This window comes from Eucalyptus grandis, chromosome 10 (genome assembly GCF_016545825.1).
Source record: "Eucalyptus grandis isolate ANBG69807.140 chromosome 10, ASM1654582v1, whole genome shotgun sequence".
Classification (NCBI taxonomy): domain Eukaryota; kingdom Viridiplantae; phylum Streptophyta; class Magnoliopsida; order Myrtales; family Myrtaceae; genus Eucalyptus; species Eucalyptus grandis.
Window position 1 is genome coordinate 14,194,582 of NC_052621.1, and position 22,033 is coordinate 14,216,614.

The 22,033-nt window shown below is 40.1% G+C and overlaps 4 protein-coding genes across 4 annotated transcripts; 1 reads left to right on the top strand and 3 right to left on the bottom strand.

Annotated features, from left to right (window-relative positions):
• Window positions 1-53: 53 nt before the first annotated feature.
• LOC104421934 (protein LIM1) lies at window positions 54-1,422 on the bottom strand. Its single transcript, XM_010034100.3, has 2 exons — window positions 518-1,422; window positions 54-312 (listed from the first exon to the last, which is right to left on the bottom strand). Exons 1-2 carry the CDS (start codon window positions 822-824, stop codon window positions 296-298), a joined length of 324 nt encoding a protein of 107 aa, XP_010032402.1. The 5' UTR covers window positions 825-1,422; the 3' UTR covers window positions 54-295.
• Window positions 1,423-1,714: 292 nt separating this feature from the next.
• On the bottom strand, window positions 1,715-4,532 carry LOC104421933. The gene is made up of 7 exons (XM_039302755.1): window positions 4,165-4,532; window positions 3,593-3,766; window positions 3,411-3,503; window positions 3,247-3,315; window positions 2,496-2,702; window positions 2,105-2,230; window positions 1,715-1,968 (listed from the first exon to the last, which is right to left on the bottom strand). Exons 1-7 carry the CDS (start codon window positions 4,438-4,440, stop codon window positions 1,813-1,815), a joined length of 1,101 nt encoding a protein of 366 aa, XP_039158689.1. The 5' UTR covers window positions 4,441-4,532; the 3' UTR covers window positions 1,715-1,812.
• Window positions 4,533-8,693: 4,161 nt separating this feature from the next.
• LOC104432171 lies at window positions 8,694-11,797 on the bottom strand. Its single transcript, XM_039303411.1, has 7 exons — window positions 11,422-11,797; window positions 10,716-10,889; window positions 10,534-10,626; window positions 10,370-10,438; window positions 9,626-9,832; window positions 9,234-9,359; window positions 8,694-9,097 (listed from the first exon to the last, which is right to left on the bottom strand). Exons 1-7 carry the CDS (start codon window positions 11,695-11,697, stop codon window positions 8,942-8,944), a joined length of 1,101 nt encoding a protein of 366 aa, XP_039159345.1. The 5' UTR covers window positions 11,698-11,797; the 3' UTR covers window positions 8,694-8,941.
• A 9,411-nt stretch (window positions 11,798-21,208) lies between these two features.
• On the top strand, window positions 21,209-21,964 carry LOC120288723. Its single transcript, XM_039302835.1, has one exon. It carries the CDS (start codon window positions 21,209-21,211, stop codon window positions 21,962-21,964), a length of 756 nt encoding a protein of 251 aa, XP_039158769.1.
• Window positions 21,965-22,033: the final 69 nt, after the last annotated feature.

The window sequence follows — 22,033 nt, forward strand, 5'->3', positions numbered from 1 at the left end:
GAAGTAGCAGTAAAGAGATCAAGGAGTCAGAGTAAGAGTCGGTGTTCTCGTCATGAGGAAGAGAGCAATGTGTGCCACATTGAGAAGTTCCACTAGACAGGTGTTATTACAAATTCCCAAAAAAAAGAAAAAAAAGAAGAAGAAGAGTTGGAGCTTTATTCTAGAGAGGACCCAGTACATGATCTTTCTTGATCTTCTTATTGTCAGAAGTACTAAATGCTGAACAAAGAAAGAGTGCCATAGCATGCCGGTGTATTATTCATTACCATCACCTCCACGTGTTCTTGCTCACCATCTACTTCATCGTATCACCTGTACCAAAAAAAAAAAAAAAAATGAAGAGGAGCCATCATCAATAATGACGAGCAATGTAAAAAAGAACAGTGGTAAAAATAGTCTTCCTCGTGAAGCAGATGCTCTGAATAATCTCTGCCTGGAAGCCAAGTTTCAATCTACTGCCAGGCAGAAATCAAGTATCGCAACAAAAGGTTACAGGTAACAAGAGAATGCTTCATACAGGGTTCGAAGTTGGCAGTGCACTTTTCAGGGAGCTGCAGGGCCATGGTCCTGTCAACGCCAGAGATTGGGGGGCCATTCACCAAAACGCAGAGGCACGGCTGGCCAAGAGCTTTAATGGCATTGCAGCAGGCCTCGCTGGGTGGGATGGAGCTGAAAGGAGCTACAGCTGCCCTGCACGGTATCAGCTGGACCATTGCTGAGAAGAATGTGCTCCCACAAGTAAGCCCCTCTCCCTTCTGCACCACACTGGCAGTTACCAGCATGAGCATGAATATAGCAAGTGTGATGGACTGAGAAGACTTCATTTCTTGTTCTTGATTTTGAAGCAGTTTCCAATTGTCACCTCCTGAGGCCTTTTTTCATGGGAATGGGTTGTTAAATAGGGGATTGAACGCAAAAATGCCCCCATGGCTCATACAAAGGCATGCCTGCATGTATGGTTTCAGCCACCGGCAATGCTCAGCTGATTTACCTGCACGAAGCACAAGGCATGCAATTGGTGTGATGGTGATCAGTTGGGATGTTCATTCTGGATGATTTTGAACCTATGGGTATGCTGTAGTCTTTTGCAGTTAAATGGGGTGATACCGTCCGACTATCACATTATGATAGTGTCTAAAGGTACAACCAGCTTGCTTTGTCCCTCGTAAACGTTATTTTGTCAAACATTCACTCTTTGTTAGCTCTCAATATACAGTCTTCACCTTATGTTTTAATTTTGTTCAAGTGGAAAACTCATGCTCAAGTTTTGGTATTTTATTCTGCACTAGATAAATCCAGAAAAATCGAATGCTGCCTAAATTTGAATCCATCCTGATCCTAAGGCACGGATTAAATAACAGCTTAAATAGAACCTGTTAAGCAACTTTGCAATTTACTGATGATGCCTGAGACATTTTGGAAATGATAGACAACCTTAGATGCTCTTAGTTTCAAAAAAGCACCCTTTAGAATTCACCAATTGTTGTTGATGATTCTTGGCCTTTTGGCTCAGAATAGTACAGATCAAATAAGTTTCCAAGAGCATTTGTCAAAAGTAAATGTATATTATTATCTGACTGAAGTCGCAATTAGCCAGACCAATGAACTAAAAACACAGGCACGAGCGGTCCTTGCAACACCATTCTACATCAATTTGGGATTTTTTTTTAACGGTTCTGATGCCTTCTGACCTAAAGTTAGCGAACAAGGAATATAAAAAGAACAACCGCCGTTTATTACATTTCAAATTAATTGAACATGCTATGCTGTTCTGATTATTCAAAGAACAGAGTTGTCCAAGGAACAAGAGTATCAGGATTCTCCTTTGCTTCCTTTCAGATTGATCACAGCAAGTTCTTGTTCGACAAATTCTCCAGCGGACATGGGTGGATATTTGCTTGCAAGTGGGGAATCCGCAAAATGGCCTAAAGGCTTCAGCACGGCATCCGATGCTATGTGAGCAAACAGCTACACACGGCAGATAAAATAAGTCAGACAACATACACATAATTTTGATCATAATTTAAACTGAGCACTGCAAGGTCCATATAAAATTAACACAATTATCCAAATACCGACAGTGGTGGCCCATATTGATACTCACTGTTGAAGATACCCTCCAGAGGCTGCGATTTTGCTTTGATGCAGCTGCCACAGCATCCATTGTCTGACTTGTTACAACAACTTCATGCATACCGGCCATGCAATCACCAGCAGTTAGCCACTCTATCTGCAGTATAATGCCATTGCACAAGGAAGGCAACATATGTAAATCAATATTGGTAAGTCAGGTCAAGGAATGGCAGGAAATAATATTAGAGTTATCGACGATGCAAAATGAAAGCGAATGCTCGGAATGATCTTGGAGATATTGACAAAGAAAATGAAAGTCAAAGATAGCTTGGAAAATAAGAGGAATGACTTTTCTAAACTATTCCTTTTGACATCAATGTCTCTCAGAGTGGATAACAGAGCTTGCCTCTGCATTACCCTACCTGCTTTCCAGTCTGAATAAGAAGACATCCTACAGGAACCTTCACTTCAACCTTTTGTCCATTCCTTAGCCAGATGTTCAAGCCAGGGAATCTACTTCTACCATGAATAGTAAGAAAATTAAGGTCGTAGTGATACCCAGCAAACACGGTTCCCTCCTGCCCGTACTGGCGGAGGTTACTTCCTGTCGGGGCAAGAAGATGTGGTCCCTGTGGAAATCGAAAATCATATTTCATCACATGAAACATTATATAGAACAAGGAATGAACAAAGATGAAGATTGCCAGTTAGAATAAGTGCACTCGAAGACAGTCAGCAACGCCCATCTCTGCCACAGCACATTCTTAAGTCTTTAACAAAGCCATCAAGGTAATGCAAAAAAGCGGTGACTCTGTTTGGTCAGAGGGTAGCAAGTTTGGCAAGAAGTCAGGAAGATATCAAAAACGGTCTCAGAGGTCTTCTGTGTGGGCAACAGCGTGAATAATGATCAATTAAGTCACTATGTAGTAACAGGGACACTGTATTGCTTCATGATATCTTTTTCATCCTTCTACCAAAAAAATAACAGGATGTGGATGTAAACTGCTAATAAGTGATAAATGTGGGTAACATTGCATTTAAGATTATCCTAGAGGGAGCATGATGGAAGAAAATCACTCAGACTAGTTTTTCATTCCCAATCTCCAATTTTTATTACAGAGCTGGAGTCGAGCAGAACATGCAGAAAAATTCCCAGCGATAGATGATCATCACCTGCTTCATCAGAGAAGTGAATGCATCTTTTGGCAAGCCAAAGCCAATTGCTGCCATTTCGGCAACGGCCTACGCACCATATTGGATTACATCAGACAAAAAATATTCAACCGATTGCAATGAAAACAAGTATGAGCAGATAAAGGATCATACTGGTGAATCACCTCTACTGCCGATATCATTTTGTAACCCCAGGCATCCATGGTCTCCTTCCATTCAGGAAAACCATCGGGAATGACAGGCTCCGAATTCAGCTCCTGCTTAAGAGACGGGTCAATGAATAACCAGGGCACAGAGGGGAGGACGAAAAGAGAACACAAAGAATCAAAAAGAGGAGATGGAAGACCTGAAAGCGGGTGTTCAACGGCCGGGGGCCTACTCTCCACATGTACCGCCACTTGGGATCCGGGCCCTTCGGGGTAGCTGGCCGGACCTCCTCGGGCATTGCATTCAACTTCTCCTGGATTTCTTCGTCGACCAAGCTCCTGGGAACTTCCACCCCTTCAGGGGTTACTCCAACCTGTCATATCCACATTCCATTCGCGCTCTCGTGAAAAATTCACATCATCAGCTCTAACAAACATACCAAAGCCCCCCCTACTTGAGAATACAGTGTACTGCGCTCCCATTGTTAAAAATAAAAATAAAAAACACCCGAATCACTTGCTCATCGTGTACCCTCGAATTCATCCATCCATAGCTAACAAAAGATACTCGGCGGCAGAGATCGTGAGATTATTGCCTCGATTGAACTTTTTCCTTTAGTACTCATAAAGCCGAACAAGGAAAGTCGAAGGCAAGGAGGACAAATGCGAAAACCGAAGAGCTCTCCAAAGACACGACACTCTAAAATAACGTGAATGTACAAGCTAAGCGAAAGGAAGCCGAAGAAGAAGAGAGGCGGGGGAGGGACCCGACCTGGTAATGGAGGTGGGGACGCTCTTGGAGGCGCTTGAAGTGAGGAGGGGCATCGAAGTACTTCTCCATCATGTCGATGAAGCGGTCGTTGTCGAGGGCGGAGCACCTGGGGTCCTTCACCACCAGGGCCCCCGTCTCCCTCAGGATCCGGCTCACCTCCCCGCACAGCCCCATCAGCGCCGCCCCCAGTTGGGCCCCCACCTCCTCCGGGCGGGAGGTGCTCAGGGCGGGCGACATCTCCAGGTACGGCGACACATCGATCACCGGGACTTCCATTTTCCGATCCTCGAATGTCAGTAGCAACTCGAGAGATCGCGAAGAAATGAACGAACGAATGAATGACCCAATTGGGAGAGAAAAAAGGAGAAGTAAAATGAGGAAAAGGTGCGTCGGCACATGTACATATATAAAAAGCAAGCAAAAGGAGAGAGTGGTCTCGTGGTGGGGTACGCGCTGTTGGGTACCTTGCGATCGTAAAATTCCGCCATTAAAAATATAAAAAATGGAAATTTAATGGGAATTTGTTTGGGGGATGGCGGGAGAGGAGAGGCGTTTCGTTTCCCCGTTAGAAAAGAAAACATCCCTTCATCCTCATCATCATGCCCTCCTCCCTTCCTCTTTTTCTTTTTTGCCTTTCATTACGGCACGCCATCGCCTTCCTTCCAGAGGGACCATGAGATTATGACCTTTTGACACATACGTGATCGAGCCTCAATCACGGATGATCAAATGGAATGGAAAATAATCCCTTTTTTTGTTAAACCCCGGTGACCATTTCCATGTCGTAACACGATCTATTGTCCGGACGAGGACGTGCCACGATGGAATAAAAAATCAACTGAATTGAACTGCAAAAAATCTCATCTTACCGCTTTGAGATATTATTGAAAACCCTCCTAATACCCCCCCTTTCTTGGATCATACCTCCGCTCATTGACACTTCGTTATTTGGCAAAGGGCGATGGTCATTCCTCTCTCTCTCTCTCGTGGCTCCTTTAGCGAACCAAATTGCCTTATCACCGCCCACTCCACCCTACCCACTTCCACCTATATCATCCCGTTGACAACTCGGGATCTAGTCGTTTCCTCCCCGACACCAATTGCCCTTTCTATCACATGTCAATCGTTGCTCGCCCCTCCCAACCTCCCTCCTCCCCAACCATGTCTCATAGCATCTTGACGACGACAACAATTGCGTGGTAGGTAGCATCATTGGCAATAAGAAAAGCAGCAATGGAGGAGGAGCAAGGTTGAATTAGGAATAACTTATAACAACAAATCATAAGAAATTGACTATGTGAATGGTCAATATAGACAATTGGGTTTAGTGGAGGAGACATAGGAGACACTAGCGAGAAGATCGGTTTCAATTGATTCATCATTTTTAGGTAATTAAATTGTACAAAGGTTTGTAATTACGATTGCCCAATGTGAACAGGAGTGAATTGAAAACAATTGATGATTCTTTGATGGATCAATTGGAGGGTGATAGACATTTACAAAGAGTATTGAGGATTTGGGGTTTATGCCAATATTTAATACATCACGCGATCACTCCACCGAAAGATAGTTGTTATTTTTTTTTTCTTAAATTATTTATCCAATTCAGATTTATCCCACATTGTGCCAAATTTCTTAGATGGCATTTTATTGGGGTGAATTTGATCTAGAAGATGTCCGAGCTATCGAACGTCTTAGAGTGAGCATATTAAACTCTAGGACCCTTGCCTATATGCATATCAAGAAGCCTAGTAATGACCTCCATAACAATCACAAGCAAAAAAGTTGACCACGGATAGTAGGGATAAATCACACAAGCGTAAAACCAAATAATGAACTTGTTTAGACACATACATTAACTTCAATATAAAGACGGAATCAAACTCCTTTCATTAAACTTGCATGGATCATACAACGAGGAGAAATTCTTCCATTTGTGATGATTCTCGATTTGTACATAATTAATCTAATCAGTCAGCAAAAAAATCATCAATAAATCTTTATATTATATATAAGATTTACTAAATCAATCATAAACACAGCACCATTCAAGTTAACATATAGGTGACCGTACCAACAAGCGATCCCACATTAGAGGTGTAAATTGATTGCGTAACTCAATCAAGAACGTGCGGTGAATGACCCCGCACGCCATCAATTTGCCGAGAAAACAAGAAGGCACGTGCAGCAGCTCCGTCGTTTTATTTGACCGAATGTAACTGGGCGCGATGGGCCTCTCCCAACGTCGAGACCCCCTTTCCAGGCCCAGTCTTCGATGGGCCTCTCACTGTATTCAGGCCCTTTGCAATTAACCGGCAATGGAAAATGGGCCCTAATGCAGGGAGAGGCCCATGGCGGCCCGCACGCAAGACCAACAACAAGAGAAGGGCGTGAGAAGAGAGACGCCGCCTCTCTTCAGCCCATTTTCATAAACCCTCCTCCCTCCTCCCTCCTCCTTCTCCTCCCATCCATCTTTCTCTCTGGAGTTTCTCTGCAACGGACCTGCCCTTCTCTCCGTGGGTAATTACTCTGGTCGCTCGCCCGCTCCCTCCCTCCCTCCCTCCCTCGCTACTCACAATCAACACCACAACCTCCTCTTCCTCTTCTTTGTCAATCTTTTGCGTGTTTATGCGGATGTTAATGTAACGGGTGTTCTTCAAGTTTTAAATACGTACTTTTGCTGCTGCTGCTGCGGCGTAAATCCTCGCCCTTTTACTCGTGGAGCTTTCTGCGCGGGTCTCTTCCCTTTCTTGTTGTCAACCTCACTTTCGATTCTCTGCGACCTTCCTTCTTTTCTTTCGATTGGATGGATGGATTCTCTTGTGCTCTAGTGGTATCGCAGGTTTCCCTCCCTCCATTGCAATTTGCAATCCCAGCCCCTCTCCCTGCGACTCAATTTACACATTCCCCTCCCTCCTCCTCCTCCTTAATTTTTTGTTTTCGGCCATTTGGATTAACTTTAGGTGTTGGAAGTTTATTTGTAAAATAAACTAAGTATATGTTTCCTTGTCCCGCGTAGGAAAAGTGAGAGGAAGTGAGTCAATTAATAAGTATGGGTTTTTGTGTACCTAAATGTTATTTTGTCAAACATTTGGTAGGAAAAGTGCTAAAAAAGTACCACTTATGGTGGCAGTGTAGTGGTTGAGAGGTCCTAAGTTCGAATCGCTAGATTTTATTAACTGGAGACCGATTAGCTGATGTTGATAATTTTTAATAATATTTTAATATTTTGAATTATTTGGACATGACTAGGCGCGTGGATAATTTTTAATAATATTTTAATATTTTGATTTTTTTATTCTTTTTCTTTTTCTCTTTTCATTTTCATTTTTCATTTTTTGTAAATAAAAATGAAAAACGAAAAAAGAATAAAGAAAAATAATTAAAAAAAATTAAAAAATATTATTAAAAATTATCCACATCATGCGATCGGTGTACAATCAGCAAAATTCGGCCAAAATTGGCCGAAAATGACTGAATCGACACTAAGTAAAAATGTTTATGACTAAATTGGCACCAAAAAAATGTTTATGACTTTTTTGGCACAAACATAAAAGGTTTAGGACTTTTATGGCACACAACATTTGGTCATTGTTTTTACAAAAAAAAAAAAAACATTTGGTCATTGTTGACTCTCAATATACAGTCTTCACCTTATGTTTTAATTTTGTTCAAGAGGAAAACTCATGCTCAAGTTTTGGTATTTTATTCTACACTAGAGAGATCCAGAAACATCGAATGCTGCCTAAATTTGAATCCATCCTGATCCTAAGGCACGAATTAAATAACAGCTGAAATGTAACCTATTAAGCACCTTTGTAGTTTGTTGATGATGCCTGAGAGACATTTTGGAAATGATAGACCACCTTAGATGCTCTTAGTTTCACAAAAGCACCATTTAGAATTCACCAATTGTTGTTGACGATTCTTGACCTTTTGGCTCAGAATAGTATAGATCCAATTAGTTTTGAAGAGCATTTGTCACAAGTAAGGGTGCGTTTCGTAACATTTCTTTTCAAAAATTGTTCAAGAGAACATAAATAGAAAAAATTATTTTTGTTCCAGGAACATTTTTTGACTAGAAAAATTTGCTCCGGAAATAAAAAAAGAACGAAGACGCATTTGGTAAATTTGTATTCTTTTTTTTTTCTTTTTAATTTTTAATATTTTTATTTTATCTTTCCTTTTTTTCTTCTTTTGGCCGGCGGCCTCGCCCGGTCCGGCGTGGCCGAGCTCGCCCAGCCACCAATCACCCGGCGTTGGCCCGGTGAGGCCGAGCCTCACTGGTGGCCGGGCGAGCTTGGCCTCACTAGGGGCTGGCGACGCTCGGCCTTGCTGGGGCCGTCGACCGGTTAAAGAAAAAAGAAAGAAAGAGAAGAAACCGAAGAAGAGAGAAAATTTGTTTCTCCAAATTGTTTCAGAAACAAGGTTTTTTTTTTTTTTTTCTTGTTTCTCTTCCAAATTTGTTCCCGAGAACGAAAAAAAATAGATTTGAAACAAAAACGCAAACAAACACACCTTGATAAATGTATATTATTATCTGACTGAAGTCACGATTAGCCAGACCAATGAACTAAAAACACACGCACGGGCGGTCCTTGCAGCACCATTCTACATCAATTTGGGTTTTTTTTCACGGTTCTGATGCCTTCTGACCTAAACTTAGCAAACGAGGGATATAAAAAGAACAACCGCCGTTCGTTACATTTCAAATTAACTGAACATGCTATGCTGTTCTGATTATTCAAAGACCAGAGTCGTCCAAGGAACAAGAGTATCAGGATTCTCCTTTGCTTCCTTTCAGATTGATCACAGCAAGTTCTTGTTTGATAAATTCTCCAGCGCACATGGGAGGATATTTGCTTGCAAGTGGGGAATCCATAAAATGGCCTAAAGGCTTCAGCATGGCATCCGTTGCTATGTGAGCAAACAGCTACACACGGCAGATAAAATAAGTCAGACAACATACACATAATTCTGATCATAATTTAAACTGAGCACTGCAAGGTCCATATAAAATTAACACAATTATCCAAATACCGACAGTAGCGGCCCATATTGATACTCACTGTCGAAGATACCCTCCAGAGGCTGCGGTTTTGCTTTGATGCAGCTGCCACAGCATCCATTGTCCGACTTGTTACAACAACTTCATGCATACCGGCTATGCAATCACCAGCAGTTAGCCACTCTATCTGCAGTATAATGCCATTGCACGAGGAAGGCAACATATGTAAATCAATATTGGTAAGGCAGGTAAAGGAACGCCAGGAAATAATATTAGAGTTATTGGCAATGCAAAATGAAAGCGAATGCTTGGAATGATCTTGGAGATATTGACAAAGAAAAATGAAAGTCAAAGATAGCTTGGAAAATAAGAGGAATGACTTTTCTGAATTATTCCTTTTGACATCAATGTCTCTCAGAGTGGATAACAGAGCTTGCCTCTGCATTACCCTACCTGCTTTCCAGTCTGAATAAGAAGACAACCGACAGGAACCTTCACTTCAACCTTTTGTCCATTCCTTAGCCAGATGTTCAAGCCAGGGAATCTACTTCTACCATGAATAGTAAGAAAATTAATGTCGTAGTGATACCCAGCAAACACGGTTCCCTCCTGCCCGTACTGGCGGAGGTTACTTCCTGTCGGGGCAAGAAGAAGTGGTCCCTGTGGAAATCGAAAACCATACTTCATCACATAAAACATTATATAGAACAAGGAATGAACAAAGATGAAGATTTCCGGTTAGAACAAGTGCCCTCGAAGACAGCCAGCAACGCCCATCTCTGCCACAGCACATTCTTAAGTCTTTAACAAAGCCATCAAGGTAATGCAAAAAGCGGTGACTCTGTTTGGTCAGAGGGTAGCAAGTTTGGCAAGAAGTCACTATCAACAATGGTCTCAAAGGTCTTCTGCGTGAGCAACAGCGTGAATAATGATTAATTAAGTCACTATGAGTAACGGGGACACTGTATTGCTTCATGATATCTTTTACATACTTCTACCAAAAAAAAAGAACATTCTGTGGATTTACACTGCTAATAAGTGGTAAATGTGGGAAACATCACATTCAAGATTATCCGAGAGGATGCATGATGGAGGAAATTCACTCAGACTAGTTTTTCATTTCCAAACTCCAATTTCGATGATGGAGCTGAAGTCGAGCAGAACTTGCAGAAAAATTCAAAGCTATATGATCATCACCTGATTCATCAGAGAAGTGAATGCATCTTTTGGCAAGCCAAAGCCGATTGCTGCCATTTCGGCGACGGTCTACGCACCATATCGGATTACATCAGACAAAAAATATTCAACCGATTGCAATGAAAACGAGTATGAACGGATAGAGGATCATGCTGGTGAATCACCTCTACTGCTGATTTCATTTTGTAACCCCAGGCATCCATGGTCTCCTTCCATTCAGGAAAACCATCGGGAATGACAGGCTCCGAATTCAGCTCCTGCTTAAGAGACGGGTCAATGAATAACCAGGGCACAGAGGGGAGGACAAAAAGAGAACACAAAGAAGCAAAAAGAGGAGATGGAAGACCTGAAAGCGGGTGTTCGACGGCTGGGGGCCTACTCTCCACATGTACCGCCACTTGAGATCCGGGCCCTTTGGGATAGCTGGCCGGACCTCCTCGGGCATTGCCTTCAACTTCTCCTGGATTTCTTCGTCCACCAAGCTCTTGGGAACTTCTATGCCTTCAGGGGTTACTCCAACCTGTCATATCCGCTACTTGAGAATACAGGCTACGGAAAGACTAGTCTCCCGTTGTCAAAAAAAAAAAAAAAAAAAAAAAACCTGAAGCTCTTTTTATTATTAACAAATATTAGATTAATACTTTTAGTATAAATTAATTATATGATTTTTTTATTATTTATTTATTTTAAAAATATATATTCAATATATAACGTGTTGAAACGTTTCGAAATTTTTATTTTTTAGAAATGACGTGTCGTATCGAGTGTTACGTGTTCATGTCTGTGCTACATAGTGCATGGCTAAGAAAACATACTCGGATTGAGCTTTTTTTTTGTTTTGTTTTCTTTAGTACTCATTAAGTTGAACAAGAAAAGTTGATGGTTGAAGGCAAGGAGGACAAATGCGAAAAGCAAAGACGTCTCCAAAGACATGACGCTCTAAAATAACATGAACGTTGTCGATGACTTGTGTGAGCAAGCTAAGCTAGAGATGGTAAGCGAAAGGAAGCCGAAGAAGAAGAAGAAGAAGAGAGGGGGGAAGGGGGGTGGACCTGGTAATGGGAGTGAGGACGCTCTTGGAAGCGCTTGAAGTGAGGAGGGGCGTCGAAGTACTTCTCCATCATGTCGATGAAGCGGTCGTTGTCGAGGGCGGAGCACCTGGGATCCTTCACCATCAGGGCCCCCGTCTCCCTCAGGATCCGGCTCACCTCCCCGCACAGCCCCATCAGCGATGCCCCCAGTTGGTCTGCCACCTCCTCCGGGCGGGAGCTGCTCAGGGCGGGCGAGATCTCCAGGTACGGAGACAGATCGATCACCGGCACTTCCATTTTCCGATCCTCAAATGTTAGTGGTAACTCGAGAGATCGCGAAGATATGAATGAGTGAATGACGGAGTTGGGAGATAAAAAGAAGAAGAAGGACAATGAAGATAAGGTGCGATCTGCACATAAGAAGAGAGTGGTCTCGTGGAACTCGTGCAGAGAGAGTGGGGTACGCGTTGTTGGGTACAGGGTACCCTGCGAGCGCAAAATTCCGCCATTAAATATATAAAATGGAAATTTGTATGGGGAGTGGCGGGAGAGGAGAGGCGTTTCCTTTCCCCGTTAGAAAAGAAAAAAATCCCTTCATCCTCGTCACCATGCACTCTTCCCTTCCCCTTTTTCTTTTTACCTTTCATTACGGCACGCCATCGCCTTCCTTCGAGAGGGACGATGAGATTATGATCTTTTGACAACAATCCCTTCCTTGTTAAACCCCGGTGACCATCCCCATCTAATAACACAACCACGGTGAAATAAAAAAATCAACTGAATATTTTGGATTGTAAAAAAATATAATCCTACCACTTTAAGATATTATCGAAAACCCTCCTAATACACCCTCTTTCTTGCATCGTACCTCATGGCTCTTTTGAGCCATTCCTCTCTCTCTCTCTCTCTCATGGCTCCTTCAACAAATCAAATTGCCTTATGTTTGTGTTGCTCCCATCACCGCCCACTCCACCCTACTCACTTCCACCTATATCGTCCTTGCCGACAACTCCGGATCCAATCATGTCCTCCTGGCACCATTTGCCCCTTCTATCACATGTCAATCATTGCTCACCCCTCCCTACCTCCCTCCCTCCCTCCTCCCTCCTCCCTCCTCCCTCCTCCCTAGCCATATCTCATAGCATCTCGACGGCAATAACTTGGTGGGTAGCGTCGTTGGCAATAAGAAAAGCAACAATGGCGGAGGAGTAGGATTAAATTAGGAGAAACCGATAGCAACGAATCAAAAGAGATTAACAATGTGAATGGTTGAGATGGATAGTTGGGTCTAGTAGAGGATGTAGAAACTTTATTCACATGAACAACTAATCAATCAAGAAGAAACGGATTCATATATGATTGTAAAACACCAAGATCAATAAATACAACGGAATTAAAGCATATGTTTGAGCCATTACTTCACTTAAAGAAATAGATCAATTTGATGACCAATGATATATCGAAATGTCAAATCTTCCTCTCTATGACCTATTTCAGTATAGTAGCTTTTAATGGGATTAAAGTAACTGATAGGTATAATCTATCATTTTTTAGGCTAGAGAGGGGATCTAGCAAACCCTAATCAACAGCGTGTTTACTCAGCCCTTCCCATTACGGGCTTCAATTAAACACAATTGTCTACACTTTGCTATTCAACCAGGCCCGTTATTAATAGATGCCAATACCCAATTCAATCAGATCACTTTAGGGTTCAACAAATATTGGAATATCTATTAACCCGATTATTTAAAATAGAAAATCAATTAATTAATGTAAGCTCATATTATAGGAAATTTCCAACATTCTCCCACTTTGCTACATTAATTAACTTATTTTATTTTGAAAAAGATTTTATATTGAAAACGACACTATCAGGTTAATAACTGAAAATTTTGTTTTATGTGGCCACAACTTTAAAAAATAATATTCCAATAACGGTATCTCAAAACCAATCCAATCTTATATAATCTTAGTATAGGACTATGGAGATCAATGTGTTAAAAAAATGTCACAACACAAGACCTTCCATAATCATATATAATAAGCATTATATTTTCATGGATCATGGGCCTAGTAGTGTAGTAAGAAATAGTGCCAACATGTGATCAAAATATACACTATTTCTTATCGATCCTCAATGCAATTTATTAACGACATGAAATTGCATTAGCGCAATTTCTAAATAACATGAAATTGCACGACTATGTCACAATCCAACATGAGATTTTATAATCAGTGACATCCAGTCATCTTTAAACTAAAATTTGTTTAAATATACTGTTTTATATTTCCATTTCTCAGTCAACAGGAGAAAGGATAACAATAGAATCAATAACAACAATTATCAAAATAAATACTTTAATAAACATCATAAAAGCATTATCAATCTGTATATAACTATAATATCCAGAAATACAAATTATATAACTCCCACTAACAAAAGAAATCAAAAGAATCTAAGACACCCATATTCTTTATATGTTCTTTAAACAAAATGGGTCGTAAGCCTTTTTATTAGAGGATCGGACAATATGGATTCAGTTCTAATATTCTCAATCACAATGTCTCCCTTTTTGACTAAGTCATTAACAGTATAATATTTGATCCAATTAACATTTCAACTATGGCATTGTTGTTATTTATAGTAAAAGTAACTGTTTGTCACACGTAATGCATTAAGATCAATTATGAGCAATAAGTATTTCAACATAAATAATTAGTACATTATAAACTCCCCTTTGGGCAGAGTGTATGATGCACCATTATTTTTCATAGCATGAAGTTTATAAAGCAACAATAAGGAGAATTACATATAATTGTTAATGATCTATCCCATTTGGGCAGACAAATTATTTAAATTATACATCTCCATGATATCAATATATAGAGACGATAAAGGAGAATTACATAAAATCTTCAAGGATCAATCCCAATTGGGGAGACAAATCCTTTAAATTATATATCTCCATTATCTCAACATAGGGGGGAATTACATATTACTCTAAAAAATTTATCTACTTTAGGTAGATAAACCTTTTGAGTCACACATCCCCATCATTCATCTCTAATATATCAATATAGAGGGGAATTACATATAACTTTAAAAAATTTATCCCCTTTGGGCAGATAAATCTTTTTGAGTCATACATTCCCATCTTTTAATTTTGGAATTTATCTTCATGTAATTTTCAAATTAATATACACAATAACCCCATTTGGGCAGGTAATTGTGTATACTAATTTTTATCAATAAGGAACTTCAACAATTTACAAACTTTAACAATTTGTAAATAATGTTCCATGTAATCAATGCCCAAAACTTCATCAAACAATATGAAGCATTTTACGACATGTACTTCCCAAGATCATATTGCATTTATCAAGCAACAATTTTTGCCATAATTTTTTTTTAAAATGGGGGGGGGGGGGTCAGAAAACAGTTTTAGTCCAAATCATTGAATTAACCCAACAAAAGAAAGGATAGGTGCATCTAGCACTTCAGTCAGTGTGTTTTGTATTTAAGTTTAAATTACTTGTGCACCAAATATCAAACAAAGACCCCCAGGCATGAACTACAATCTTTACAAGAAAAAGAATGGCACCCAAGGTACATACTCGACCTCAACTAAAACAGAATGAAGAACACTCTAAGCAAGCACTGTAACCAATTACTTCAGACAGGGAAAACAATTCACCATTCCGTCACCTTTAGTCAATAGGTTCTCATGTTTAAATTAATAAATAAAAGTCCCACTAGCAATCTTAAGCACTCATGTCAAATCCCAAGTACATATAAGCAAGAGACCAATACAAAATAGCAAATAGAAAAGTGAACGTTGATTCTATAGCAAGAATTGCAATATGTTATGAAAGAAAGCATCATTTAGCCTCCATATGTAATGGTCAATTGCAACAATAAATCAACCGTAGCTGCTGCAATATCTATAATAACCTTGTCGTGCTATCCAAAATAGACCAAAAGCAGCTTAACACTAGAGACTCCGATAAAAGACAATACAATTGGAGTGAACAGATCATGGCCTTGCTCTATCATCATAGGCAGAGCAGATAATCACCAAGGATCTAAAATTACCATCTTGAAATAGCTCCAAAATCCAATCTTGAACAATAATAATAATAATAATAATAATAATAATAATAATAATAATAATAATAATAATAATAATAATAATAATAATAATAATAATAATAATAATAATAATAATAATAATAATAATTCACGAGTCCACAATTCATCTTATGGACCGTCCTCCATGTATACATCGAAAAACGAGACGGACGACCGCCTCACGACAGGGAGAAATAGAGAATAAGGAAGAGTTCTCCATCATCATCACAATCACGATCACCAACCATACACCCAAAGACAAGTCCAAGACAAAATCTTGCTACCGAAAAATTCTACATCCATATCCCTATACAACATGTCAACAACACCACGTAGCCCGCTTTTCCACAACAGTTTCCTTCAATCAAGAAACAATTCTACCCATCATCTAAGGGCGTGCATGGTTGTGTTTATTTTTTTTTTGTTTATGAACAAAAATTTTGTTTTTTTTGTTCCCAGAACAAAATTGGAACGAAAATAAGAAACAAAAAAAAGTTCCAGAGACACTTTTTGAAGGCCCGAAAAGAACAAAAACACAAAAATCTTGTTTCTTTTTTGTTTCTCGCTTTCGTGCCCTGCGCCCTCTCAAGTCCCTCCCTTTTCCGGCGTCTCTCACAGGTTCTCCACCATTGAGCGATCCAGCACCTCCCAACTCGTTATTCTCTTCGGCGTCGACAACAGCTGCTCCTTCACCGGTTGAAGCTTCTGATTCGAGGTAAGTTTCATCCTTCACCAGCTGTTGCTCCTCCTTCACCGTTTGACGAGGGCTTCGGCGATAGCCACCCCTCGCAAATCTGGGCGATGGCTCCTTGGGGCTCAAGCGCGACAGCTCACTCGAGCTAGCGCTTGCCCAGATCTGTGAGACGCTCGCTCGAGCGAGCCCTCGTGCTCGAGCCCCGAGCGAGCGTTGCTCGCCTAGATTTGCGGCAGCATCTACTCGCTCGAGCGAGCAGAGTAGCGATGACTGCTCGGGGCTCAAGCGCGACGGCTTGCTTGAGCCAGTGCTTGCTTAGATCTGCGAGACGCTCGCTCGAGCAAGCATCACGAGTAGAGTAGCAGCGCTCAACTCGCTCGAGTTGATGCTCGCTTGAGTGAGACTTTGCTCACTTTCCTCACTCAAGCGATTGTCGTTGCTTTGCTCGATCGAGCGAGCATCGCGAGCACAGCAGCAACACTCTGCTTGCAAGAGCGAGCGTCGCTGCTTTGCTCGCTCGAGTGAGCATCGCGAGCAGAGCAGCAATGCTGTGCTCGCTCGAGCAGTTCACTCTTTGCTCGCTTGAGCGAGTGTCGCTGCTTTGCTCGCTCGAGCGACCCGGCGGTAAATTTATTTAGACTATGTTGAGGAACCATGAGCTCATCCAAAATCACCATGAGAGCTATCTTTTTGATTGGGAGGGACTCTAGTTGAGAAACTTACAGAGGAAACACTAAAGGACTGGAGCCACTTTTAAGAACTTCTTTCTGTGTTTGAAGGTAAGAACCAAGGGTAATGTTGCTTTGTGTTGGATGAATTTCATGATTGCATATTATGTCTAGCATTACAATGAAATACTCAGGCTGATCATTTGGAGAGAGTAGTTGTTTAGGTTCATTTGGAGCAAGATTGAACTTTTCACATTTTCTTTTATTGTAGTGTTTGAAATATGACCTATATTTTGACATGGTAGGTTTCTCACAATGCTCTTTATTTTATTTTGAGCATTTTGTTTCATTGATCATTGATAGTCATAGTACTATGTAGTTCTTGTAGCTCAAAATGCAACTTATGATATGTTTTATACAAGTTAGTTCAAGAATTGTCAATTTTGTCATTATAGTCTTCTCCGCTTGCATCTCTTGAGAATGATTTTGTGTATGGCATGTATAGTATTATGTTATTGATTTAACTTATAATTCATATGCTGCTCAACCGGTCAAAGATTAAATGGCATCTGAGAGACAGACATTCAGTGCAAAGTGGACCGAGTCTATAACCAACCTATTTATTGGTTTGTTGGTGGATGAGGTCAAAAAGGGAAATCGCACCTCTTCTACTTTCAACAAAGCAGGGTGGAGGAATATACAGACTGAATTTGTTAGATAGGTAGGATGCCAATATAGCATGGTCCAGTTGAGGAACAGGGTAAACAAACTGAGAAAACAGTATAGCAGTTTTCAGAAACTTATGTCTCAGTCTAGATTTGGTTGGGATAATGTGAATAAAAGAGTTGTTGTCGACAATCCAAGTATATGATAATCTCATATCAAGGTATCTTTTTAACTGTTTGGTCATTTTGTTGTCATTATATATGTAATTTTAAAATGTATGATTATATTGCTGAAATGTCATTATTGTGAAAATTGTAAGAGAATGTTGAGTGGGCAAAATTCAAGAAGGATGGATTTCCTCAGTATCTCGAGCTATGTATTGTATTTGGTGATACATATGCTACTGGAGAATATGTCATAGGAAATGCTCAAGATTTGACAGTGTCGGAGGAAGATGACAATGGTGATGGCAATGTAGGCGGTGACAACAGTGGTGGCCATACAGATGACTTCAGTGAACACCACATTCATGAGAGAGTCTTTACATCAGACAATGCTGCAACTTCAACTCGTGGAAAGCACAAATTGGATAGGACTTCAAATACTAAGAGGAGAAGGAAGAGTAACCAAACTAGTATTGATGACACTTGTAAAGCCATACAAGAATTTTTGAAAGTTAGGTCAAGTCAATTTGGTAGTGGCTCTGTAGCCTCTGGGGTTACGCCATCACCTGTAGACCATTTCTTTGTATCTGCTGTGATGGATATTCTAATTAGTATGCCTGAGATAGAGCAAGATGTTTATAATAAAGCAGTGGAACGAGCATGCGATATTGCCTCATGGAGGGTGGCTTTCATTAAATCCCCACCTAGAAGGAGAAATAGACTTCTTGATCATCTTTAGTAGATGTTTGGAAATATATTATGGATTGAATGGGGTTTCATTAGGCTGTATAACTTATGTTATCCATTAATATTTAGTTTTTAAAGATATTAGTGTTGAGATTCTTGGTACTTATATGTAATGGCATATTCTATTGAGACTATGACTTATGTTATTGACCATTATTGGATATATTTTCAAAATCTATATTGATGTTTTTATATTTTTGTGATGGTATAGGTACTATGGAAGATGGATCAAATAGTATATCTAGTGAACAGGTAGAACCAATTGAAAAATTCTTGGATGATGATGATCTTCACATATTGCTAGCGTGGTTGTGCACGGTTGTGATTGACGCATCCGTGCATACAAGAGAACCCATTAAGGACTGTAAACTATTAGGATCCGAATGGATAATGGAGATTGTTTATGGACATTCAGATATGATATATGAAGCCTTTAGGATGGAGAGACATATGTTTCTTAATTTATGTGATTTAATGAGGGTAAGGGGTTGGTTGAAAGATAGTCGATTTGTTCGAATAAATGAACAAATTGGGATATTTTTATCTTTGGTTTGTTACAGTAGCTCAAATAGAGATTTATGTGAGAGATTTCAACATTCTGGAGAAACAATCAGCAAGTATTTCAACAAAGTGTTGAAAGCAATTATCAAACTTTCAAAAGAGATAATCAAACCACCGTCCTTTGATGTCATCCCACAAGAAATTCTTATGGATCCTAGCCATAAACGTTACTTCAAGGTATGATTTCTATATCGACTTTATACTGTTAAATACATGTAATTCATAATCTTATATAATCTTAGATTGATAATAAATTGACAGGACTGCATAGGTGCTATGGATGGCACCCATATAAATGTTATTATCCCGGTGTCTCAGCAGGTTCGATTTAGAGGCAAGAAAGGGACTACCACCCAGAATGTGTTGTGTGTTTGCTCATTTGATATGAAATTTACCTTCGTGTATGCTGGATGGGAAGGGTCTGCAAACGATTGTCGAGTGCTTTCGGCAGCACTCAAAACTCCTCAATTGCAATTTCCCCGACCACCACCTGGTATTTACTTTGTTTACATAGACATTTGTGATTATATTATGGTTGAGTATCACAACAAATTTATATATATGATGTTGTAGGGAAATACTACGTGATAGATTCTAGTTATGCAGCACTTCCGAGATTTTTCACTCCATCTAGAAAGGAACGATATCATCTTAGCGAATATAGAGGGAGTGGGAGACGGCCAATAACAGCAAAAGAGTTGTTCAACTATAAACACTCTTCATTAAGAAATGTAATTAAGAGGTCATTTGGGGGCATTAAAGAATCGCTTCACCATTTTGAGACATATGCCTCAATTTACAATTCAGAAGCAAGCACTTGTTGTAATTGCATGTTGTGCTCTTCATAATTACATTCGTGATCAAGATAGGATGGACATAAATGTTTCCATATATGGAGATCCGGAGTATCCATTTGGACCTACAAAAGTGGAGGTTGCAGATGATACATTGCATGAGCAGGCATCTAGGATAAACATGCTTAGGATAAGTATTGCAAATAAAATGGCAAGGGATCATAATATGCGTGAGATTTGTTGACTCTGTGTTTCCAACTTTTGTAATATTATTTTTAAGTATTCACTGTGATGAAGTTGAACAATGAACTATATTACTTCATTATTATGATGTCATGTATGGAATGGTCCATGTTGAGATGTATAAGATACTCTTCTTTTTGCTAGTTCTTATTGTACGAACTTTACTTATAAAATTTTCTTTTAAGTATGCACATATGACCATGTTAAAAATATTTTTCTTAACTCACCATGATCAAAATTAAATTGATGAGCATTTCATGAGAATGAGAATTCAATACCAAGTTTACACTTTATAAAAAAAAAAAATGTACTCAAGAAAAAATGATACAAACTTTACTTACAAAATTTTCTACCAAGTATGCACATATGATCATGTTCAGAATGTTTGTCTTCACTCATCATGAAAAAAATTAAATTAATGAGCATTTCATGAGAATGAGAATTCAGTATCAAGTTTACACTTTATTTATTTTTTTAAAAGCACTTTTTGAATAATTTGAAACATAAATTTTGTACGATTCGAAGAAGAAATTTACTGTTCACTTTCTCTCTATTTTAGGCGATTTTTTCACTGTTCCTGGCTTCTGTCGAGTGGTTGATTCCGGTTGATTTTCTCGATGATTGGGGTTGATTTTCGGTGAGAATGGTCGTTTATGGATTGCCTTCAGACCCTTGTGGAGCTTGACTCGTATTGTCTCAAGTTTGGGGAGCATGGAAGGTCGCGACTAGGGTTCTGCTTCTAGTTTGCTGTGCAGTTGACGCTATTGGTCGTTGGGCTTTGTGGGGCTTTGACTGGTGGGTAAAGCTGTGTGTTGGTGGCCAGCATTGTCTTTTCCTCCCCAAATCGTGACTGAACACCTAGTATGGCTTGATTCTCGACTTCCGAAATCTTGGCTATGGTTTCTGGTTCTTTTGTGCTTCGTTATTGCTATTGTTGGGTATGGCTTCTTCCTCGAACCCTACAAATCGTATGGGCCGACCTTTTGAGAAGTCCCAAGCTGGGAATAGGCGTAGTAGAAGCCGCCTTAGATTCGACTCTTGTGGCCCTGCTGTGGCTCGGCCTGATGCCTAAAAACTGAATATGCAGAAAGCCCCCCCAACCCGATCCTGGGCTAGTGTTGCTAAACTTTTGGCGAAGGGCTATGAACTTAGCTATATCCCCCCCAACTTCTGTTGGGAAAAATGTTGTTGTCCACCTTTCTGAGGATGTTGTGCATGCTGCTGATCCGAAATGGAAACACTGTCTAATGGGTTACTTTGTTAGAAAGAGAGTTCCTTTCAAAATGACTGAATCGGTACTTAAGGATACTTGGGGATCTCATTTAACGGAAGTGCTAGCTAACAATGAAGGATTCTATTTCTTCTTTATTTCGGATAATGATTATCACAGGAAAATTCTCGATGAAGGCCTGCTAACGGTGGATAGAGTACCACTTATCCTTAAACAATGGCCCCCCACTCTTGAGTTGAGGAATGATATGCAATCTTTTGTGCCCATTTGGATTCGCATGAAGAACATCCCGTTCACTTATTGGTCAACTCTTGGTATTAGCCAAATAGCAAGTGCGGTGGGTAGATTGTTGTATGTAGACCCTTTTACTTTAAAAATGAGACAACTATCCTATGTAAGGGTATGTGTTGAAGTGTCTGCTAAGCTGGAAAGATGTGAAATAGTGGAAGTCTTCTTGAATGGTGAATCCTTCATTGTCCCCATCTTCTACGAGTGGAGACCGATCTCCTGTCCCAAGTGCCATGTGTTTGGCCATAACTGTGAAAGAGTAGAAGTCCCGATTCCCCCTGCTGTGGATTCTCAGGTGCCTGTTGTTGCTGAAGTCCCGGTCCCTCCTACTGTGGAGTCTCGTACTCCTATTGTTGTTGAGGCTTCTTCGAATACTTAGGTTCATGTGGCCCAAAGTGACCGGCGTGAAGGATGGAAGCAAGTGACGCACAAGAAAAAAAAAACAACA

Coding starts and splice junctions, on each gene's coding strand:
- LOC104421934 (XM_010034100.3), bottom strand. CDS start 824: ATGAAGTCTTCTCAGTCCATCACACTTGCTATATTCATGCTCATGCTG.
- LOC104421933 (XM_039302755.1), bottom strand. CDS start 4,440: ATGGAAGTCCCGGTGATCGATGTGTCGCCGTACCTGGAGATGTCGCCC. Junction 3,316..3,410: donor AAATGATATCGGCAGTAGAG/GTGATTCACCAG, acceptor TATGGTGCGTAG/GCCGTTGCCGAAATGGCAGC. Junction 2,703..3,246: donor TCACTTCTCTGATGAAGCAG/GTGATGATCATC, acceptor CGATTTCCACAG/GGACCACATCTTCTTGCCCC.
- LOC104432171 (XM_039303411.1), bottom strand. CDS start 11,697: ATGGAAGTGCCGGTGATCGATCTGTCTCCGTACCTGGAGATCTCGCCC. Junction 10,627..10,715: donor CGTCGAACACCCGCTTTCAG/GTCTTCCATCTC, acceptor TCTCTTAAGCAG/GAGCTGAATTCGGAGCCTGT. Junction 9,360..9,625: donor TTATTCAGACTGGAAAGCAG/GTAGGGTAATGC, acceptor ATTATACTGCAG/ATAGAGTGGCTAACTGCTGG.
- LOC120288723 (XM_039302835.1), top strand. CDS start 21,209: ATGAACTTAGCTATATCCCCCCCAACTTCTGTTGGGAAAAATGTTGTT.